Here is a 17409-nt window from a genome sequence, read left to right as displayed (position 1 = left end):
CTTTAAACTATCCAGGAGACTTATTTCATTAACTTCAAGGTGTTATTCACAAACACCTATGTTCTCTACTGCAGAGATTCTGGCTCCAAATGCACTATATGCAGCGGCCGTTGTCGGGGGAGGGTTTTGGCTTCATTTATGTACAATGAAAGGGGGAAGAGCTGTGCTGGTCATCTTTTTAAACAGAAGTGAAGATATGTTGAAGGCACATCATGTTCATTACAGTACACAAAATGATGCCACAGTTCCTGCTAAGTTTTCTAACCAGTACACTTGATGTTGTGGTTTTTTGCTGTCATGCTGGTTTTTCAGAACTGCATGACACATGATATTCCATCACCTGCACACAATATGTTTCTGTGAAAAGCAAAAGGTACATAATGTGAAATCGAAGACCTGATAGCTGTCACATTAAAAGCATACTTTTTTGTTTTTGTTTTAAATGACTCCCAGAAATACAGATCCGATTTTCAAAGATGGATTCAGCTGACAAACAGCAATTATTCTCACACATGATTATTATTAAGAAGGTAGTCTTGAGTCAAGCTCTCTCCGCCCTAATTTTGGGCTAACTGAGGTTCACACTCACACTTGTGCCTGAACCCACATTAAGAGGCACTGTATCGCAACCCTGAAAACCACATCAAGAGGTAGAACACGAGTGGGCCTGCAAGAGAACTCATCTACAAATGCAGGAGAAATATGGGGGGGGGGGTCATTCAAGCCTCCTTTATAAGCAGGAATACGATCATGACAGGCCACTCAGACATGTAAGGGTTCAGCTTGACCCTGCATGGACTGCACAAGACGAATCAATGGCCACTAAAGAGTTCACTACACCAGTGATGAGATCACGAAAGGAAACAGAAAGATTGCTTTTGGTTTAAAGACATTTAATATCTCATAAATGAGGCGCTAATTTTGAATTTCTACTTCTAGATTAATACCTTGCACAATCTAACAAGCTAGTTATTTTTGAATGTCAACAAATCAACTTTAATTCAAAATATGAGCTTCCCCCTTCAGTGATTAAATTCTAGCACGAGGCTGACTCTGCTTCAAACGTGCTTCTGACAGTCCTTATCAAGCTGATACCCAAGTGAAATTTCTCAGCGAGAGACGCACTGAACTTGAATCACTCTCACAAAACTGTTGCTTCAAGTAATGAGTCGATTCATCAAGCGCGCTAGTATCTTAGCAACTGCATCTGCAAAAAAAAAAAAAAAGTAACAGGACTCGACTTTTGAATTTCTTGTCTCACCTCAGCAAAGGGCTCAGGAACATTAAAGAAATGTTTCCGCTAAATGAGATGAAGAACACAGGCTGAGCGGGGCCCCTCTTGGAGATCTGTGATATCAGGGAATTTGTGTGGCTTGTGCTTGTTAGTGAGCAACTGTTTGAAGTTGGGTGTTTTTTTTTTTTTCATGGAGCAATTTGATAGAACATACGTTGAGTCTTTCAATTTCTTGCAACCTAGGAGTTACATTCCACTAACATGCTACTCTGCACCTGAATTCACATCACAGAAATACTTTTCTTTTAGCTCTCTGCTTTTTTTTGTTGTTGCTGTGATGCCAATTGAATTTGCAAGCACTCTTCATTTGTTTAACCAAACAAAAAGTGATGTTGATTATAAGAACGCTGAATCTAACATTCTCCATCAGCTGAACCCTTTACGTGTATATTTGTGCATTTTAAAATAGTGGTTTATAGTGGACTTGGTTTCAGTCTTTCTACAAATATGTGACTTGGAAAAAATAATTAGTAAACTTGAAGAAGCTGGATGTGACTCAATCTACAAAAAGACTTTTGGATTATCCCTCTTGTCATTGTCCTGCTTGTCTTGTGTTTTGAAATCACACATATTTTTACATAGTTTAGCATAAGCTTTGTCCAGATTTCTGTAGTTCCCCTATTGTTTCAGCAACACTGTTCAATCATGTCAGAAAATACGTCAGTAGGGAAATATTTCTGTTCAAAAGCACTTCAGCAGGCAAATGGATCGCTGTTCATACAGGTCAACACTCAATGGTGATTCAAACTTCAAATGGTCAGTATGTTCATTCTGATGCTGCCATATTCAGTTGAGTATTAAATACGTACATATTAACACTGCCATTGTACATGCGTATTTATAGCTTTGCAGGTTTTTATGAAGGTCAAGTCAAATTGAATCACAGATGACATGACGTCATTCAGTGTCACCAGTGAGAGGAAATCTATTGCTAAAAATGTTTAATTTGATCAATGCTAATAATAAAATTATTTTTACATTAGTCATAAGGAGCAGCTAGCTATGCTCTGTTTAAGTTAAAATAGCTCTCCTGCTGGCAGGCATAGTACCTAGTAGGTGTCTTAACTATGCAGCTTGAAGGTGGATGTCATCATATTACTTAATGAAATTGTTTGAGCGTTAAGTTTAACTTTTGTTAAGTTTATGCAAGCATACATCATATTTTGTTTTCTATTGTTTTGCCAGGTTGGAAACATTATGACATTTTGATCAAATAGAATCAATCAATCATTTTGAAGAGATTCATGATGTTACCAGTGGATGTAATTAGTAACTGTTTAGGAGCATTTTTCATTTAATCTTGCCTGTAATGCAGTTTATAATATGTCCTCATGATGTTCGATGTTTCACTATAAGCAAAAAGTAAAGTTTAACAAAGCATAAAGTGTATTCCCATCGTGATGATTTAACTCAGTGAGTAAAAAGGTCAATGCTTACACTCAGTTGCTTCATCAGGACTGTCAGGTCTGACTGACAGTGGAGCACTTGAAGCCTAGTGGTTAGTGCGCACGCTTCATGTACAGAGGCTGTAGTCCTCTGAGCGGGCAGGAAGGGTTCAAATCTGACCTGTGGCTCCTTTCCTACATGTCATTCCCCCGATTTCTGACTCTGTCCTATCTCTAAATAAAGGCGTAAAATGTCCCAAAAATGATCTGACTGACAGTGATCAAACAACCAATGCAGCAACATCGGTTGTTAAATCTAGCCTTAATCCAGATTTTCATAATTCGCCTTCTTAATCTACAACAGTGACAAGAGCACAAAATGTGTGTTTTTGTCGGATCCCATCTAAACAATAATCCTGAATGATTTTAATCTGTTCATCTCTCTCTTAATGAAAATGTGAAAAAAATGTGTTTTCCAAAATGTCAAACCTTTATTTAAACCCTTCCCCCGTGAAGCAATCTGCCCCTCCCATGTCTTTGTGAATGTCTAATGTGTTTATGCATAACTCCAGGTGTAATTATAAAACCACATCATCATCAATCTTCCTTTCTCTACTCTCACCTGAATGACCCTGCATCTCCACATCAGCCGTCCATCTGAACAAAGCAGCACCATTCACCTCTGTAGTGATTAATGGAAATAACACATCCCAGCACCATTAATGGAACAACCTTAACAAGCAGTGTGGCTTTGAGAGAGTCAGATAACTGCCTCATAATCGGACTAATTACCTCTAAATGTGTTGTTTCTCTGGGCTAAATGGCAGTGAAATGCCACTGGGATGGAGCCTGGTCTATTTGTAAACAGGATTTGGAGAAAAGGGCAATGGCTGCATTCAATAGATGCAGTTCCATTTTAAATCCTTAAAGTCTTTTAAGTTTGTAGATGTTCTTGCAGTGTAACCAGTGGGAATCAAAATTAAGACTCCGCTAATTAGTTAACAGCCAATGAGGTGCACCCAGGGGTGTTCAGGACGATGGGTTTCCGTGGGGTTCGGTCAATTCTCCTTCAGGTCTGCCTGCGTCTGCCTTTTTCTTCTCAGCGTGACTATCTTCGCCTCCTGTTGTCAATGCCTCTTTCTTCTTCTTCTAAATCTCCTTCAGTTTCCTTTTCCTCTCTTCCACTCTCCCTTTTGTTGAACATTCTGTGCCTCACTCTCTCCTCTGTCTTTCTTCTTCCTCTTTTCTTTACTTTGCTGATGGCATTTGAAGCCAATTAGGTGTTTGTATGCAAGTGGAGCCGTCTCAAGGCGGGGAGTGAGGACATTCCTGCAAGCTATCAAAGCTTACAGATGAAGTGCTACCAAGGAGACCTGTCTAGTTAAACAAAGATCAACACAATTAGCCAGACCAACAGAAGAAATCATATTCAAGAGATTTTTGTTTGTGTGTGTCCCTGTATATGTGTGCGTCTGTGTCCCTGTATGTGTGCACTTGTCTAGTAAGGCGGGATGGATAATGTGTGTATATTGTGGCACGAAGGGCCAACCGGCTGCCTCCGAATTGTATGACTCATCCTCATCACAACTCATGGACTGCAATCCCAATAGCCTGGAGTGAAAAATTCTATTAACTTGCATTAGTTTTCTTCCCCCACTTTTACACCACACAGCAACATACATTCACTTGTTATGTCCCCTCTGTTTCTCCTGTTATGTGATGTATCGACTGCCAAGACTGCAAAGTAGACCTCTTGTCTGTATCTCCCAGATTTAACATAATTCCTGATGACTCATAAACACATTTTCTTTGAGAAAACGTGGCATAAATCTGTAAATCCTTCCCTGTGTTCCCATTCATAACGGGCTGAATATATAGATGCACTTTTGCAACAACCTCCAGATTTTAAAGAAAATCCTTAAAAAAAGATTCAAGATGTAAGAACATCCTCCGCCTCGAGCTTAGCCGTGTTAAAAGTGCCAAATGCTCTCAAGGGGCCGTGTAACCCTTTAACAGCACATCTTCCACTCTTGAGTATATACATGCTGACACACTGATACTTGTGTTAAAATAACGCACACTCAAAACTGATGTGCAAATGTGCCCATGTTTTGATTTGAAGCTATGACATCTCTGCCTCTTCAAGCTCCATCTGGGTAAAAAATATTTTAAAAACCTGCGTTTCTCTCGACTGAAAAGGGCCTCTCAGTGCTGCATGGTTGTGTGTGTGTGTGTGTGTGGGAGCTTCTGGTGTTGCTGTGGTGAATTCACACGTCTCAAGTCAATACCCCCGTTAGAGAACTCATCAGTGGCTCTGTGTGGCCAGACCCTGCTTTTAGAAAGCTAAAGGAGGCAGGAGGAGGAGAGGGGACTGAGGGAGAGGCAGGGAGGAGAGTGATCAATAAGAAGAATGATGACGGGAAAAGAGGTTGACAGAAGAAGTCTTACACCAACATGCTTTCCCTGTGATTTTAATCACAGTTCATGGTCTTTGATTTCCTTGCAAGCTTTGGTCTTAAATCGGGGGAGTCCACGACCTAAAGCTCTGTTCAAGGTGATTATACTGTTGAATATAAATTGTCTCTGATTTCTTAGGCACTTTAAAAAAATAGATATGGTGCACATTTTAATACAATATTATTTAAGAAAATACAAGTAGAAGAAACTGAAGGCTAATGTATCTACAAAAATATGAAAAACACAGAGAGTACCTCACAACTAGCACACGTTTTAAGAAAACAGATTCATGACCTAATGTAGGAAGCAGTTACACTATAAATGTACAGATAACTGAAATAAAATCAAGGCTAATTGCATAAACACTGGATCAGCATCTCTGCAGGAGAGGAACCTACAATTTAGTTCAGGGATAATCCAAGGGGGTTGTGATTAAATCGAGCTGAACTAATGTTAGCTATGATTTAGTCTAAATGTATTTTTTGAATAAATAAAAGCCCTTTCCATGGAGTGAGCACGTTTGGTTTGGTTTGGTAAAAAGAGAGGGGACTTTTTGTCTGCTGTGGTTAAAGACCAGAACAGACCACATGGACCTGATGCAGAGTCTTCAAGGCACAAGGACTCAGCACTTTAACTCATCAGGAGCTTTGTTGTTAAGTCTCTAGAGACAGGAGATCACCAGTAAGGAAAAGTGGAAGGTTGTATGACATCTCTGACATCAGCTACAGGGAGATCTACTCTGGGTTAGTATTCAGGACCATGGACAGAGGCTGAAGGAAGACTGGAGACGGACAACTGGGCTGTCTTTTTAAGCAGCGTCTCTCTGCTTTCTGGCCAAATAGTTTTAATGTTGGGGGCTTCAGGAAATGTTCTTTTAGCAGCTCAACAAAGCCCTAAAGCTTGTGTAGATGCTGGTGTTATAGAGATTTAGTCTGCAGGCTGATCAAAGACACACTGTATTTTATTTTCAATGTGAGGGTGTGCCTGGGAACTTTCCATTTTTCACACTTTCACACTCATTCTGATTTTTACAAGATATCGACGCCAGCTGTAAAAGGGCAGAATAAATATGGGCTATTTTTCAGCACATTGTGAACACAGCCTGAGTCAGTGACAACAAAAAGAGCTGGCCTCCATAGAAGTCTGAAGCCTGACTGGTCAAACTCTGAGCCCAGCTGGACTGAGCGAAGACAACTGGGACCGCCTGACCGACTCTGCAAGAGGGTGGATGCCTGCCTGTCTGTCTGCCTGCCTCCTTCTCTGTCTTAGTGGACAACACCCGCCTGCATCTCCAGTCAAGCCGATGAGACACAGTGAGAGAGGAAGGAAGCCATGAGAAGCACATATGAGGGCGGGCGACTCCAGCAGACTTGACAAATGAGCGCAGGGACCAAAAGAGAGGTGTGAATATGTGAGAGGACAGCTGAGCACCTGCGGAATCAAAAAGAGGCGACACTCTGGTGAAAAAACCTGTTTGTCTGAAAATCTGATTTCTTCTTTATAACAATGGAAAAAAAACAAAAAACGAATAATGCTACGCAAACCCCAATTTAAAACTCCTTCAATAGAACATTCTTTTAATAAACCCGATGGCAGATTAAAGAAACAGCTACTCATCAAGTTAATTTACTTAATTATCATCAGCCTTCCATCTGAAATGACATCTGTTAAAGAATCTGTGAAGTTTGCTTTTGTGCGTATGCTTGTGTGTGTTTGTGTGAGGGTTTGTTTGAATGTGAGCAGAGGAGAAACAGAGGCATTATCAAACGGGTTTACAAAAGGTTGTTTCTAAACCTCACATCTTGGTTTTAGTGATGATCTACTGCCCCCTTGTGGTTTGTTTGCATTAGTGCTACAGCTTTAAGGACAGAAAATAAAGTATGGTCTCTTACACCACCTGGTGGGTAAAAATGAAACTGAAAAAGAAAAAGAGACTAACAAACGGCAAACCCTAACCCACAGTTTGGGAAACTGACCATATTTTAATGAATTCTTGGGGGGAAAAAACACATCTTGCATGAGTTTTATTTGGAGACTGTAATTGTGTGTGTTAATAGAGGAATGAGCAGCAAATTGAGAGCACTTAGCAGTACAAAAATGCAACAATTTACCACTTTCTTTACCTCCCAACATCAGACATTTTCTATAAAGTAAAATCATTGTCCCTTTCAGCAAAACTCATTGCATATTAAACAAATGGAGACAATTAGACTGTCACATTTATCCTGAAATCCGGTAAGAGAAGATTTTAATAATGATAAAATAAATAAAAACCTGATACTATTAAGTTACTATCACTGTTTTATGAAGATGGCTTTATTGTATTTGACAGGTTGGGTAAAGGCTGCAGAACTAACACACGTCTTATCCAGAGATAAAAGAAGAAAAAAACAAGAGAAGTAAAAGATCGTAGGGATCTTAGAGATCTTGAGTGCCCTGACATGAATTTTAATTTAGCCCAGCTCTGTATGATAACATATAGTGTATTAAAAGCATTTGTAAATTGCCTGAAACAATCTAGTATTATGGCCACTGGGTGTGAAAACACATGCATCACTGCAGGATCGAAGAATAAAGAAGTACAGCCAACGGTTCTTAAAGTTCTCAGACAGTCCGGTTTACTGGAGGCCTGGCTCAGGTGGAGCTATGGTTTTATTTATGTGATGTCTACTTATCGTGGAAAATTGTAAATTGTGAAATTCTGTCCTTGTGAATGAGAAACAAAACACAGGTGATGATGTGAAGAAATATCAATCAATCATTATTTGTATAGTGCCGATTCATAACACACTTTACAAAAGAGCATATGGGAGAATATTCAGACAGGATTTTCTCCTTTCTATAAATAACTGTTGATTTTCAAATCAAGTCAAAGGAGGAAAAAAGACTGTCAGATACAAACTGTCAAAATGCCTTTAAATCTTATGACACATTAACTTACTGCTCTCTCTCTCTCTTCACATAGCTACATTAACTCTCCTGTCATCTCAGATTCCCCGCCCTGCCCCGCATTAACCCCCATGGTCCCCGCTTCACATCCCCTGACCTCCCTCACCCACCTGCACACCTGCTCCCCCGCTTCCTCATCAGCCTTACATTGTTAATACCGTCCCAATCCTGTTTCCATCTCCATTTGAAACATCTTATATGCTTGCTACCAAGCCTTCAGTCCTTTGTGGACGCGGGGCTTGCTTATGGAATTGATCTTAAACTGGTTCATGTAATCAATTAAAGGTCAAATGTGACATCTTTCCCGCCCGAGTTGTGTCTCTGAGTTGTGCTTTTAAGCCCACATTTGATTTCAGTGAGGCATTAGAAATACTGAAATGCAAGCTGAACCAAAAGCTGAAAGTGATGACCTAGTGCATGGCTCTCTGCTTCACATTAGTCAGTGCAGAATTCTTCAGGTAGGGTAAGGGTTAGGGTTTCTTTGACAGATGACAGATATTAGAACTACATTCCACAAATCTTTTAAATCACTACCAACGCTTACTGCATTGAGGAGTATTGATAACAACACTATAATGTATCTACTTATTCAGCTTTATTTCTACACAAGGGGAGTCTGCTTTCCTTTTACAGTTTTTTTTACGATTGTTATGACACTTTTTACAATACTTTTAACAATTTTCCTAAACTCTTAACACAGTTAGCACAACATCTGTCTCTGAAGGCTATGCTAACACATGCTAAGGCTTACACATTTCTTGTTGCTTTAACACAAAATGCATACATTTAACACAAATTTAAATTGCTTGAACTTCTTTTACACACAAGCTCAACCAAGACCAAAACAATGGATTTTTACTGCCAAATTTACCAATCATTTCACACTGTATGTCAGAACAGATAACATCATATTCTAAACCTAACCTATAGGGTAAAGTCTAAGTGAATAGCTGTTCATATTGTAGATTGAAACACAAATATAACCCCTGTATTTTTTCCATTGCTACTGAGAAACAGCTGATTGAAGTTATGCAAAAAGATCAATCCCAGCTGATTACCGTAGGAACACACTCAGGGGTTGAGGTTCTTTCAATCGCATGCCCATATGTTATACAGTAAAAAATGACATCTTTGGACTGATCGTGTGTGGAAAAGGAACAATATAGAGCCAACATAAAAAAAAGTAAATACAATGCCTGCACAAGGGAGAGGAAGACGAGTACCAGGACAAAGATTTTTCACATGCTCAACAGATGTGCAGTGAAATGTGAAGACTGTTCTGCAAGGCCATACAATAAACACTCAAATATTACTACAGTAATACACATACAGTAAATGTAGAAATATACTGTAGGATAACATTAAAAAAAGAAAAGTATAAATATTCAAAATGTAAACAGTGTAATGAGTAAAGTGTCAGTGCGTAAAGGTGTCAAAATGCAGACGAGTACCAGGACATGGGAGAGGAGGAGGACAAGGTAGAGGGAGAGGAGTTAGAATGCGCGGTGGCGCTCAAAGAAGGGCCAGAGCTACCTGATGAAATGAGAGCTACTATCATAGACCATTTCATAAACCACGGGTTATCATACAGAGTGGCTGGTGAACGAGTACAGCCACATTTCAGCCGGGACACAGCAGCATCCATTGTCCGGATTTTTCAAGAAACCAACAGGTAGGATATTGTGTAAGGCCTTCTCTTACTGCAAAGTGTAAATCATTTGTACCTTGTATAACAGTTACTGTAAGCCTCCGGTTTCTAATATGTAACTGTATTTTGTCTCTAAGGATTCAACGTCTACCTCCCTGAGAGGAAAGCACCTACTGTAAATGAAGAACAGGAACTTGCCATTTTCAACATGGTGATTGCTGACAATGAAATAAAACCTTTACTGAGCAATTCTGTCTTCTTTTTTTCATAAACCATACCTTCTATAAAGCTACTCTGATATGGGTCATTCCTTTTTTTGTTTTGAATTCCTGCAGCAAAAGAAACAAAACACATGCATTTACTTAACCCAACAAAACAGAACTGTAGAGAGGCTTTAAAAGAAAATGCAGTGCTAAACACAATCTATGATCAATACAATATACTGTCTATTGTATAAGGGCAGAGCTCGACACATTTAAAGTATTGTAGTTTCTGTTATTCCATCTGATGTTAGTGTTTTTTATGACATTGTGCTATGATTGACTAAATGTTCCTGTTGGAGCCAAATGATGTGTTTGGTTTGTGTCATCTTATTTTCCTTGTGGTTGTGTGTGTTGGCCCTCTACTGGGCACTATGTGTAGCCTGGGCAGATGCTGTGGTTAAAGCAAGGCTCCAGGTGAGGTGGGACAGGTGATTGAATGGAGGCAAACAGTTTTTTTTACCGTGTCAGCCTGTCGGAGTTAAACACATGCAACGCGGATTTGTTTGTTTTATTTATAGACGTAGTGGTTCGTCATATTTTCCTTTATTTGATAAGAAGTGTTTAAAATAAATGGATTGAAATATCCAAATCAAATCATCAATGGACTGTGTTAATTTCTTTGAGCTAAGCACACGTCCGAAAGCTTCCACATTCATCCCTCAAAGTGACTTTTCCAAACAATATTGGGTTTGTTAAAATTGGTCACTACAGTTCCTGTTGGAAGACAACATGAGTTAGTGTTTTGGAAGATTTTTTGATTTTGAGACATGTTTACAGTGTGTTGTGGTGGACATGGTGTAATGTGTTTGTGTATTATTGTATTTTGAAAATTAGTGTTAGAGTTTAGTTTACAATGGGTGGTTTTGAGCATGAAATGAACTGTTTTGCCAATTGGGTGTTTTGGTGTGTTAAGAGTTTAGAAAAAGTGTTAAAAGTATTGAAAAAATTGTCATAGCAATCGAAAAAAACTGTAATGTAGTTTATTCAGTTGAATTAAAAAGGTCTACTAAGGAGAAAGAGAGGAAACGGATCAGTGTCTGAACACATGAAGGACACAGTGCCACCTCCTGGGACTCCAGCAGTACTGGTCACACAGTGTATTTATAGAGTTACCTGTAGGACAGGCAGGAAATCAACCCTACACCATAAACTGTCACGACGAGCAAAATGTGCAGGATCATCCAGCTAAAAACACAGTGAGTTTGTGTTAAATAAAACTATATTTGACTGACATTTAAAGGGAGATTGTATTTTTTTTTCATTCTAAAACAATAATAATAATAATAATAATAATAATGAATTGTAGACCTGTTTCTATAAAGCTTTAATTAAGAAATGATTCACATTCAGTGTTTTTGGTGAGGGCCTGAATACGGTTCAGTTTAATGCATGTAAAGTTAACGTCCCATATTAAATATAAATATATATGAACTCGATTTGATGCCATGAGGTATTACACTGCCTCCTCTATTTATAAAAGTGGTATAGGCTCAGAATAAAATGTATGTGTTTGTTATAAAGAAAGCTTCTTTTGGAAACATGTCAATCTTTGGCACAAACACATTCATCTTTATATATGACATTATACATACTATATTTTGTAAAAACAATGTCATTGATGAGCTGTGTGTAACGTTATTCACCCAATGCTGTTGTAGACTATACTTTTGATAAGTGGTAAATATGATCAAATAATAATCCCCTACTATATCCGTCTACTAGGGACGTGACAATTCACTCAATTCCAATACGATACACGATCATGGGTTCACTATATGATCCTCTCACAATTTATTTTACAAAATGACTTTTCAGTGTGGTTTGGCCTTTTAAAGTTTTTTTTTTTACTCATAACAAGGGGATTGGAGCTTCTCATTGTGGTGTCTATGCTGCATCATGTTGGTTGTGCTATTTGTGTAGTTCCCTTTCTTCTTGCAATATTCTCACCGGCAAAATGCTTCCACACCTCCGATTTAAAAGACAGTGGTGCGTCCTCACTTTCAAAATCTTGCTCTACAGCTGCTGACGCTCACAATATTATTGTGATTCATTTTTCAGAGCACCGATGTGAATCTTGATACCTTTGAATCGATTTATCACGATTTTACAATTAATCTTTACATCCCTATGGTCTACTGTTCCTGTCTCATCATCATCATCATCTCGACCCCACAGGAGAGTCTCCTTTGATGAATTCAATACAAATGCAAACCACATCTTACACACCGAACAGCTTCACTTGGACTGACAGGCAGGAGTTTATAGATGGGGAATAGAGAGGCTAAAATAGGATGGAAAAAAAGTATCATTCCACTTTTCCCCCTTAGGCTTTACAACATGTGTTCCCTATATTTTGGCTTATTAAATGTTAAAAAAAAAAAATAAGCCATTACCAACCAGTCCTCAATGCATTTCAGAATTTACACTGATTTCCTGCTAAATAGGGTTAATTAATTTTGAATACATAGTTCATACAAATCTGTCATTAGAGCCTTAACGAATGTTTGAAAAAGTAATACACCGTTGTTAAAAACATGACAAAAACTTATTGTTGGTGAGTTTAAAGGTGCTCAAACATCCGAGACTTTAAAGTGAACTGCTAAAAGTCAATAACTCATTAATTGAGCTCTTTGAAATCAGATCCAGAGGACAAGCTATACTGTAAGTGAACGATGATTTACAAACATTTACACATAAATCATTTGGATTTTTTGTGTGATAGTGACACGTGCATTTGTTGCTCTAACAAATGAACTGAAATGAACTACAACTTCAGCTTTGTTGAAGGGGAAATGTGCAGAAAATGTGCCTTTTTCTTGACATCTAAAAACATAAAACATAAATCTGTAATAAGCACACAGACATGTGAAACTAATCATCTGCCAGATAGGATTTAACTATCATCCTCTATTCCCTGTTGGGTATTTATTGCGTAATGTCTAATATAACATAATATAACAATAATAATGATAATCATCATAATAATAATAATAAAACGTGTATACAAAACTACTATTTAAAAAATATGTATACTGTATAGCAATGAATTGCTCTTTAGCAGCTGGTTCTCCAGTCTTCATTTCCAGAGTGTCCTTGAACACACCTTACAGCATTGTACACAATAGTCCCTGACGACATCTGCAATATCCTGCAACCACTTAATAATTTTTCTGTTGAAAAAGTTGTTTTTTTTTATTAAAAAGTAGTTAAAAGAGAGTGCTCAATGTTGTGTAGTCTCTCTTAATGAAGACTTAATGAAGAAGATTTAATGTGATTCTCATGAATGAACTGATTCAATATAAATTGACAAAATTGAAAATAAACCTGGGACATAGGGCTTCAATCAAGATTATCGATAATAAAATAGAATGAATGTGTGTATGATTCTTGCTTTAGGGTGAAACCAGCTAAATGATTCTCAAATTTGACTGACAGTTCCAAAATAATCATTCTTTACAGTCAAATGACCTCCCAGAGTAGAAAAGATTTTCAGAGTTGGCTTAATGTGATCCCAGTTTATGTTAAAGAACAGAAGTTTTTTTGGAGGGAGATGTTTTAACACCGAGTTAAGTTTTGCACATACAGTAGTAGTTATGATTGGTGATACCTTTAGCATAGTTACATTTTTCCTTTAAGAACATTTAAAGCAGGTATGTCTACGGATGTTTTAATGTGCGTTTATGTGTGTTTTGGGTGGAGCCATACCGAGCTGGTGGGCCTTTCTGAGGCAGGAGAGGGAGGCGTTGAGTCGAGCGCACTCCTCTTCGTTGGCACCGAACTTCTGCAGCAGCTCACACACCTGCTCCTCGCTCAGCTCCAGCAGGCCCTCAAGGGTCACCTCACCTGGACTCATCTCCTACAAGATGCACACAGTATGACAACAAAGGATACACAGATACAGAACATGAAAACACCACATGAATACAGAGAATACACTTTTGTTTAGAGTTAATGATGCACTCAACTAAAAGCTTCAAGTGACAGTGAAACAATGTTTAACCCTGATAAAGAATAAAATGTAAAGAGATGAAACATAATTGCATGGAGCACTATCACTGAAAGGTATGTTACTACAACTGTGCACTTAATGGGAAGATGATTCCCCACACTGCTGCCACAACATTAGAAGATCTTTTGTTAATATTTTGAGAGCATAGCTTTGTGAGGAAATTTTGTGTTGGACATTTTTGTTTTATAAGAAAAGTTATAGGATTTCTGGGCGGCAGCATCTAGTGGCCGCACGAGGAACTTCCGCTTACAAAGCCCACTCATCCACTCATGTAAAACCATCAGACAATCAGCAGACACATTCTGAGGAAGAATGTGAAACTGAGAACAGACAACAAAAGCTACGAGGAAAACCGGTTGACGTAGAATAATAAGAATGTACAACAGCAGATGCTTCCATCACAGACAAAATAGATCACTGGATGGTGTATGAAAATGTCAAATGTTATGGCCCTCACTGTCATGAGAGTTAGGCTGTAATTAAGGATTATTTCATGTTGATTTATCTGTTGATTAGGCTCTCAAGTATTGATGAATGGAGTGTCTACAAAATGTCAGAAAATGTTGTTAAGAAAAAAGTTGAAATGTTTTAATATCCAGATTTAAAATGTTGCAGAATTTCTATTTTTTTTCTTTAAAAGTTACTCAAACTGATAAGACAATTATGAAAGTTGTTTAAAATGTAAAAGTAGATGAACAAATGTGTCTATAATAAATATCATTGCAGCTCAACATAAGACCAAAACTTAGCTGAAGTTAAGACTGTTCACCATCTGTACAATATCAGACACCAGATGATTTCACAGATTCACTTATATCTTACATCTCAGCTTTGAAAAGGTGGAAGATGAGAAGAGTGTCGTTTTATGTAACAATAGTGAGTGGACATTTTTACCTGTGTGACCTCCTTTCTCAGGTTGACGATGCGGAACCAGTGTCCGAGGCGAGGGAAGTCCTCCAGCTCAGCACTGCGCTCCTCTAAGGCCACTTTGCACTTACAGGACAGCTGGCGGCTGAAGTACTTCACCAACTTCCCCTGAGAGAGAAAAGGACACACACAGTGAGGGACAACTGGAAATATAATATATAATATAACATTTCCCTTAATGTTGGTTCACCAGCGTTAAGGAGAGCCATTTCCACCGTACAACTCTGCAAAGAGGTGAGACAAATCTAACGGAGAGACTGCTTAGGGGACCTGAGTGATCGTCTTGGGGTGTAAGGGATTAAAAGATCTGATAGATAAAAGGGGGCTAAACCATATTGTGACTCAGATTTTTTTTTTTAAATACAATTAACACAATTTTAATACAATTTTAAAGTGAATTTGAAAATCAACAGAGAGCCAGTGAAGGGAGGCGAGTACAGGGCTGATGTGCTCCAGTTTACATCTACCTATGTTATAAATCTCGCAGCAGTGCTTTGTACATACTGCATTAAAAGCAACACAGAAAAAACATTGAAATTTGGCACTTGGTAGACATTTAATCCTAATGCACTGTAGAAAATCAAGGCAAAAGTTGCAAACTGTTTGGGTAAACAAAAAGATATAAGAGCTTAACTTCCATAGGTTATCAATTCATATTTACCTATAAAATATATAATCATATTTTCTTATATAACCTTAGTAACTAATGCTTCTATCAAATATTACAATGTTTTGCACCTGATACAGAGTTGTATCACTATATCATTTCAGTGATGTTTGAAATAACTGAAAATGTATAACTTTTCCCTTAGAAACAAAATGTTTGCATTACATTAGAAACTGTTTAAAGTCCCCAGATCAAAATTGCTTGGAATAAAAAAAATGATAGCCAAGGGAATCTTTGGTATCAGCTAGCAGCAGAACTCGCACAGACAGAGCTGTTCACAGTTTACACTAAAGTGACTGAAAACCCTCGACGTCCTGCTTAACCAGCACAGGGAAGATAATTGCAAGACTGTACGTTCCCTGAACCATTCAGGCAAGTGAAGCTGCTCACTGGATAGTGGTTGGAAGCTGTGGTTATACTGGTGATATGCTGGACTTAAAGTAAACAACCCTTTTACTGCAATCTTCATCACCATGTGTAGAGTGAACGAGAAACAGGCCATTTCATATATTTTGGAGTTCAACTAACTTCATTTTTTAGTTAGAGGAAATATTACGTCCCTGACAGACAAAATGTTCATATTTGAATACGTCATTCTTTCTTTCTGATTTCTTCTTTTTATGATTTTAAATGGTGATACCTTTGAAAACAAATACTAAAAGTGAACCTATTTTTCACACCTTACTATGAACTCTTTTAAATCACGCTGCCACGTAATAATTCTTCTTGTTTCCTTCTTAACCACATTGTCAGAGAGGAAACATCACGTCCCTGACAGACAAAATGTTAATAGATTTCAATACGTCATTCTCTCTTTCTGATTTCTTCTTTTTATGTTGTTGAACTGTGTTACCTTTGGAAACAAATACTAAAAGTTAACCTATTTTCACCCATTACCATAACCTTAAATCATAAGCTGGTAGTCTAGCGGTTAGTGCGCATGCCCCATGTATAAGGCTGTAGTCTTCCAAGCGGGCAGCCGGGGTTCGAGTCGGACCTGTGGCTCCTTTCCCGCATGTCGTTCCCACTCTCTCTCCCCAATTTCTGACTCTATCCACTGTCCTGTCTCTAAAATGAAGGTATAAAAAGCCACAAAAATAAACCTTTAAATTTATTTATTTTTATTTTTAAAAAAAGACAAAGCTGTCGCAGTTTTACAACTGACACATTTTTGAGGGCTTGTTTTGTTATCCAAGATTTTTTTGGCCAATTATCTTATGCCTTAGTTGATAGGACCATAAACCCGAGACAGCAGGGGGGACTACAGCCTCTGCACATGGACAGGAATGCCCAAACTGCTGAGCTAAACCAGTGCGCCATCAGAAATCTTTCCATTGAATATACTTGAAAATATGTCATACACTCACATTTTTTGCAGTTACTAAAGCAATCCTTTCCTTGCAATGGATTATATGGAACTTGTGATTTATTTCTTCAAACATTATTCAACATAGTTTTTATGTCCCACTTATTTCTTATGTATTGTTTATTGACGGCTGATTATTGGTACATCTCATAGGGCAGTGTACTGACAATGAACCTGTGCTTCATTAAATAAAGTAACAAATGTTTGTTGGGACAACAACGAGTTCACTCCATGGTCATGGGACTCATAAGAGCACTTCATACGTCTTTGTGTCCGAGTCTGTAATTTAAGAGTAATAGAATTACTGTACTTGGGGAAATAAGATTTCATAAGATGACAATGACATGTTTGTCATAAGTGTTGTTTATGCAACGTTTACCTTAACTATGTTAAAGGTCACATATTGTGCAAAATCTTCTCTACCATGTTTTTCTAACACTAATA

At 38.1% G+C, this 17409-nt stretch overlaps 1 protein-coding gene across 2 annotated transcripts in view; it reads right to left on the bottom strand.

The window, feature by feature from the left end:
• Window positions 1–17409, bottom strand: part of ksr2 (kinase suppressor of ras 2) — a 95630-nt gene that overhangs the window by 66613 nt on the left and 11608 nt on the right. For both annotated transcript variants that reach the window (XM_020636647.3, XM_065948143.1), the window contains exons 2-3: window positions 14900–15040; window positions 13702–13852 (exon numbers count right to left, since the gene is read on the bottom strand). In XM_020636647.3, the coding sequence (XP_020492303.1) occupies window positions 13702–13852; window positions 14900–15040 (292 nt within the window). The remainder of the gene's footprint in view (window positions 1–13701; window positions 13853–14899; window positions 15041–17409) is intronic.

This window comes from Labrus bergylta, chromosome 2 (genome assembly GCF_963930695.1).
Source record: "Labrus bergylta chromosome 2, fLabBer1.1, whole genome shotgun sequence".
NCBI classification, from domain to species: Eukaryota; Metazoa; Chordata; class Actinopteri; order Labriformes; family Labridae; genus Labrus; species Labrus bergylta.
The sequence above is the reverse complement of the archived record's forward strand: the minus strand, read 5'-3'. Positions and strand labels throughout refer to the sequence as shown.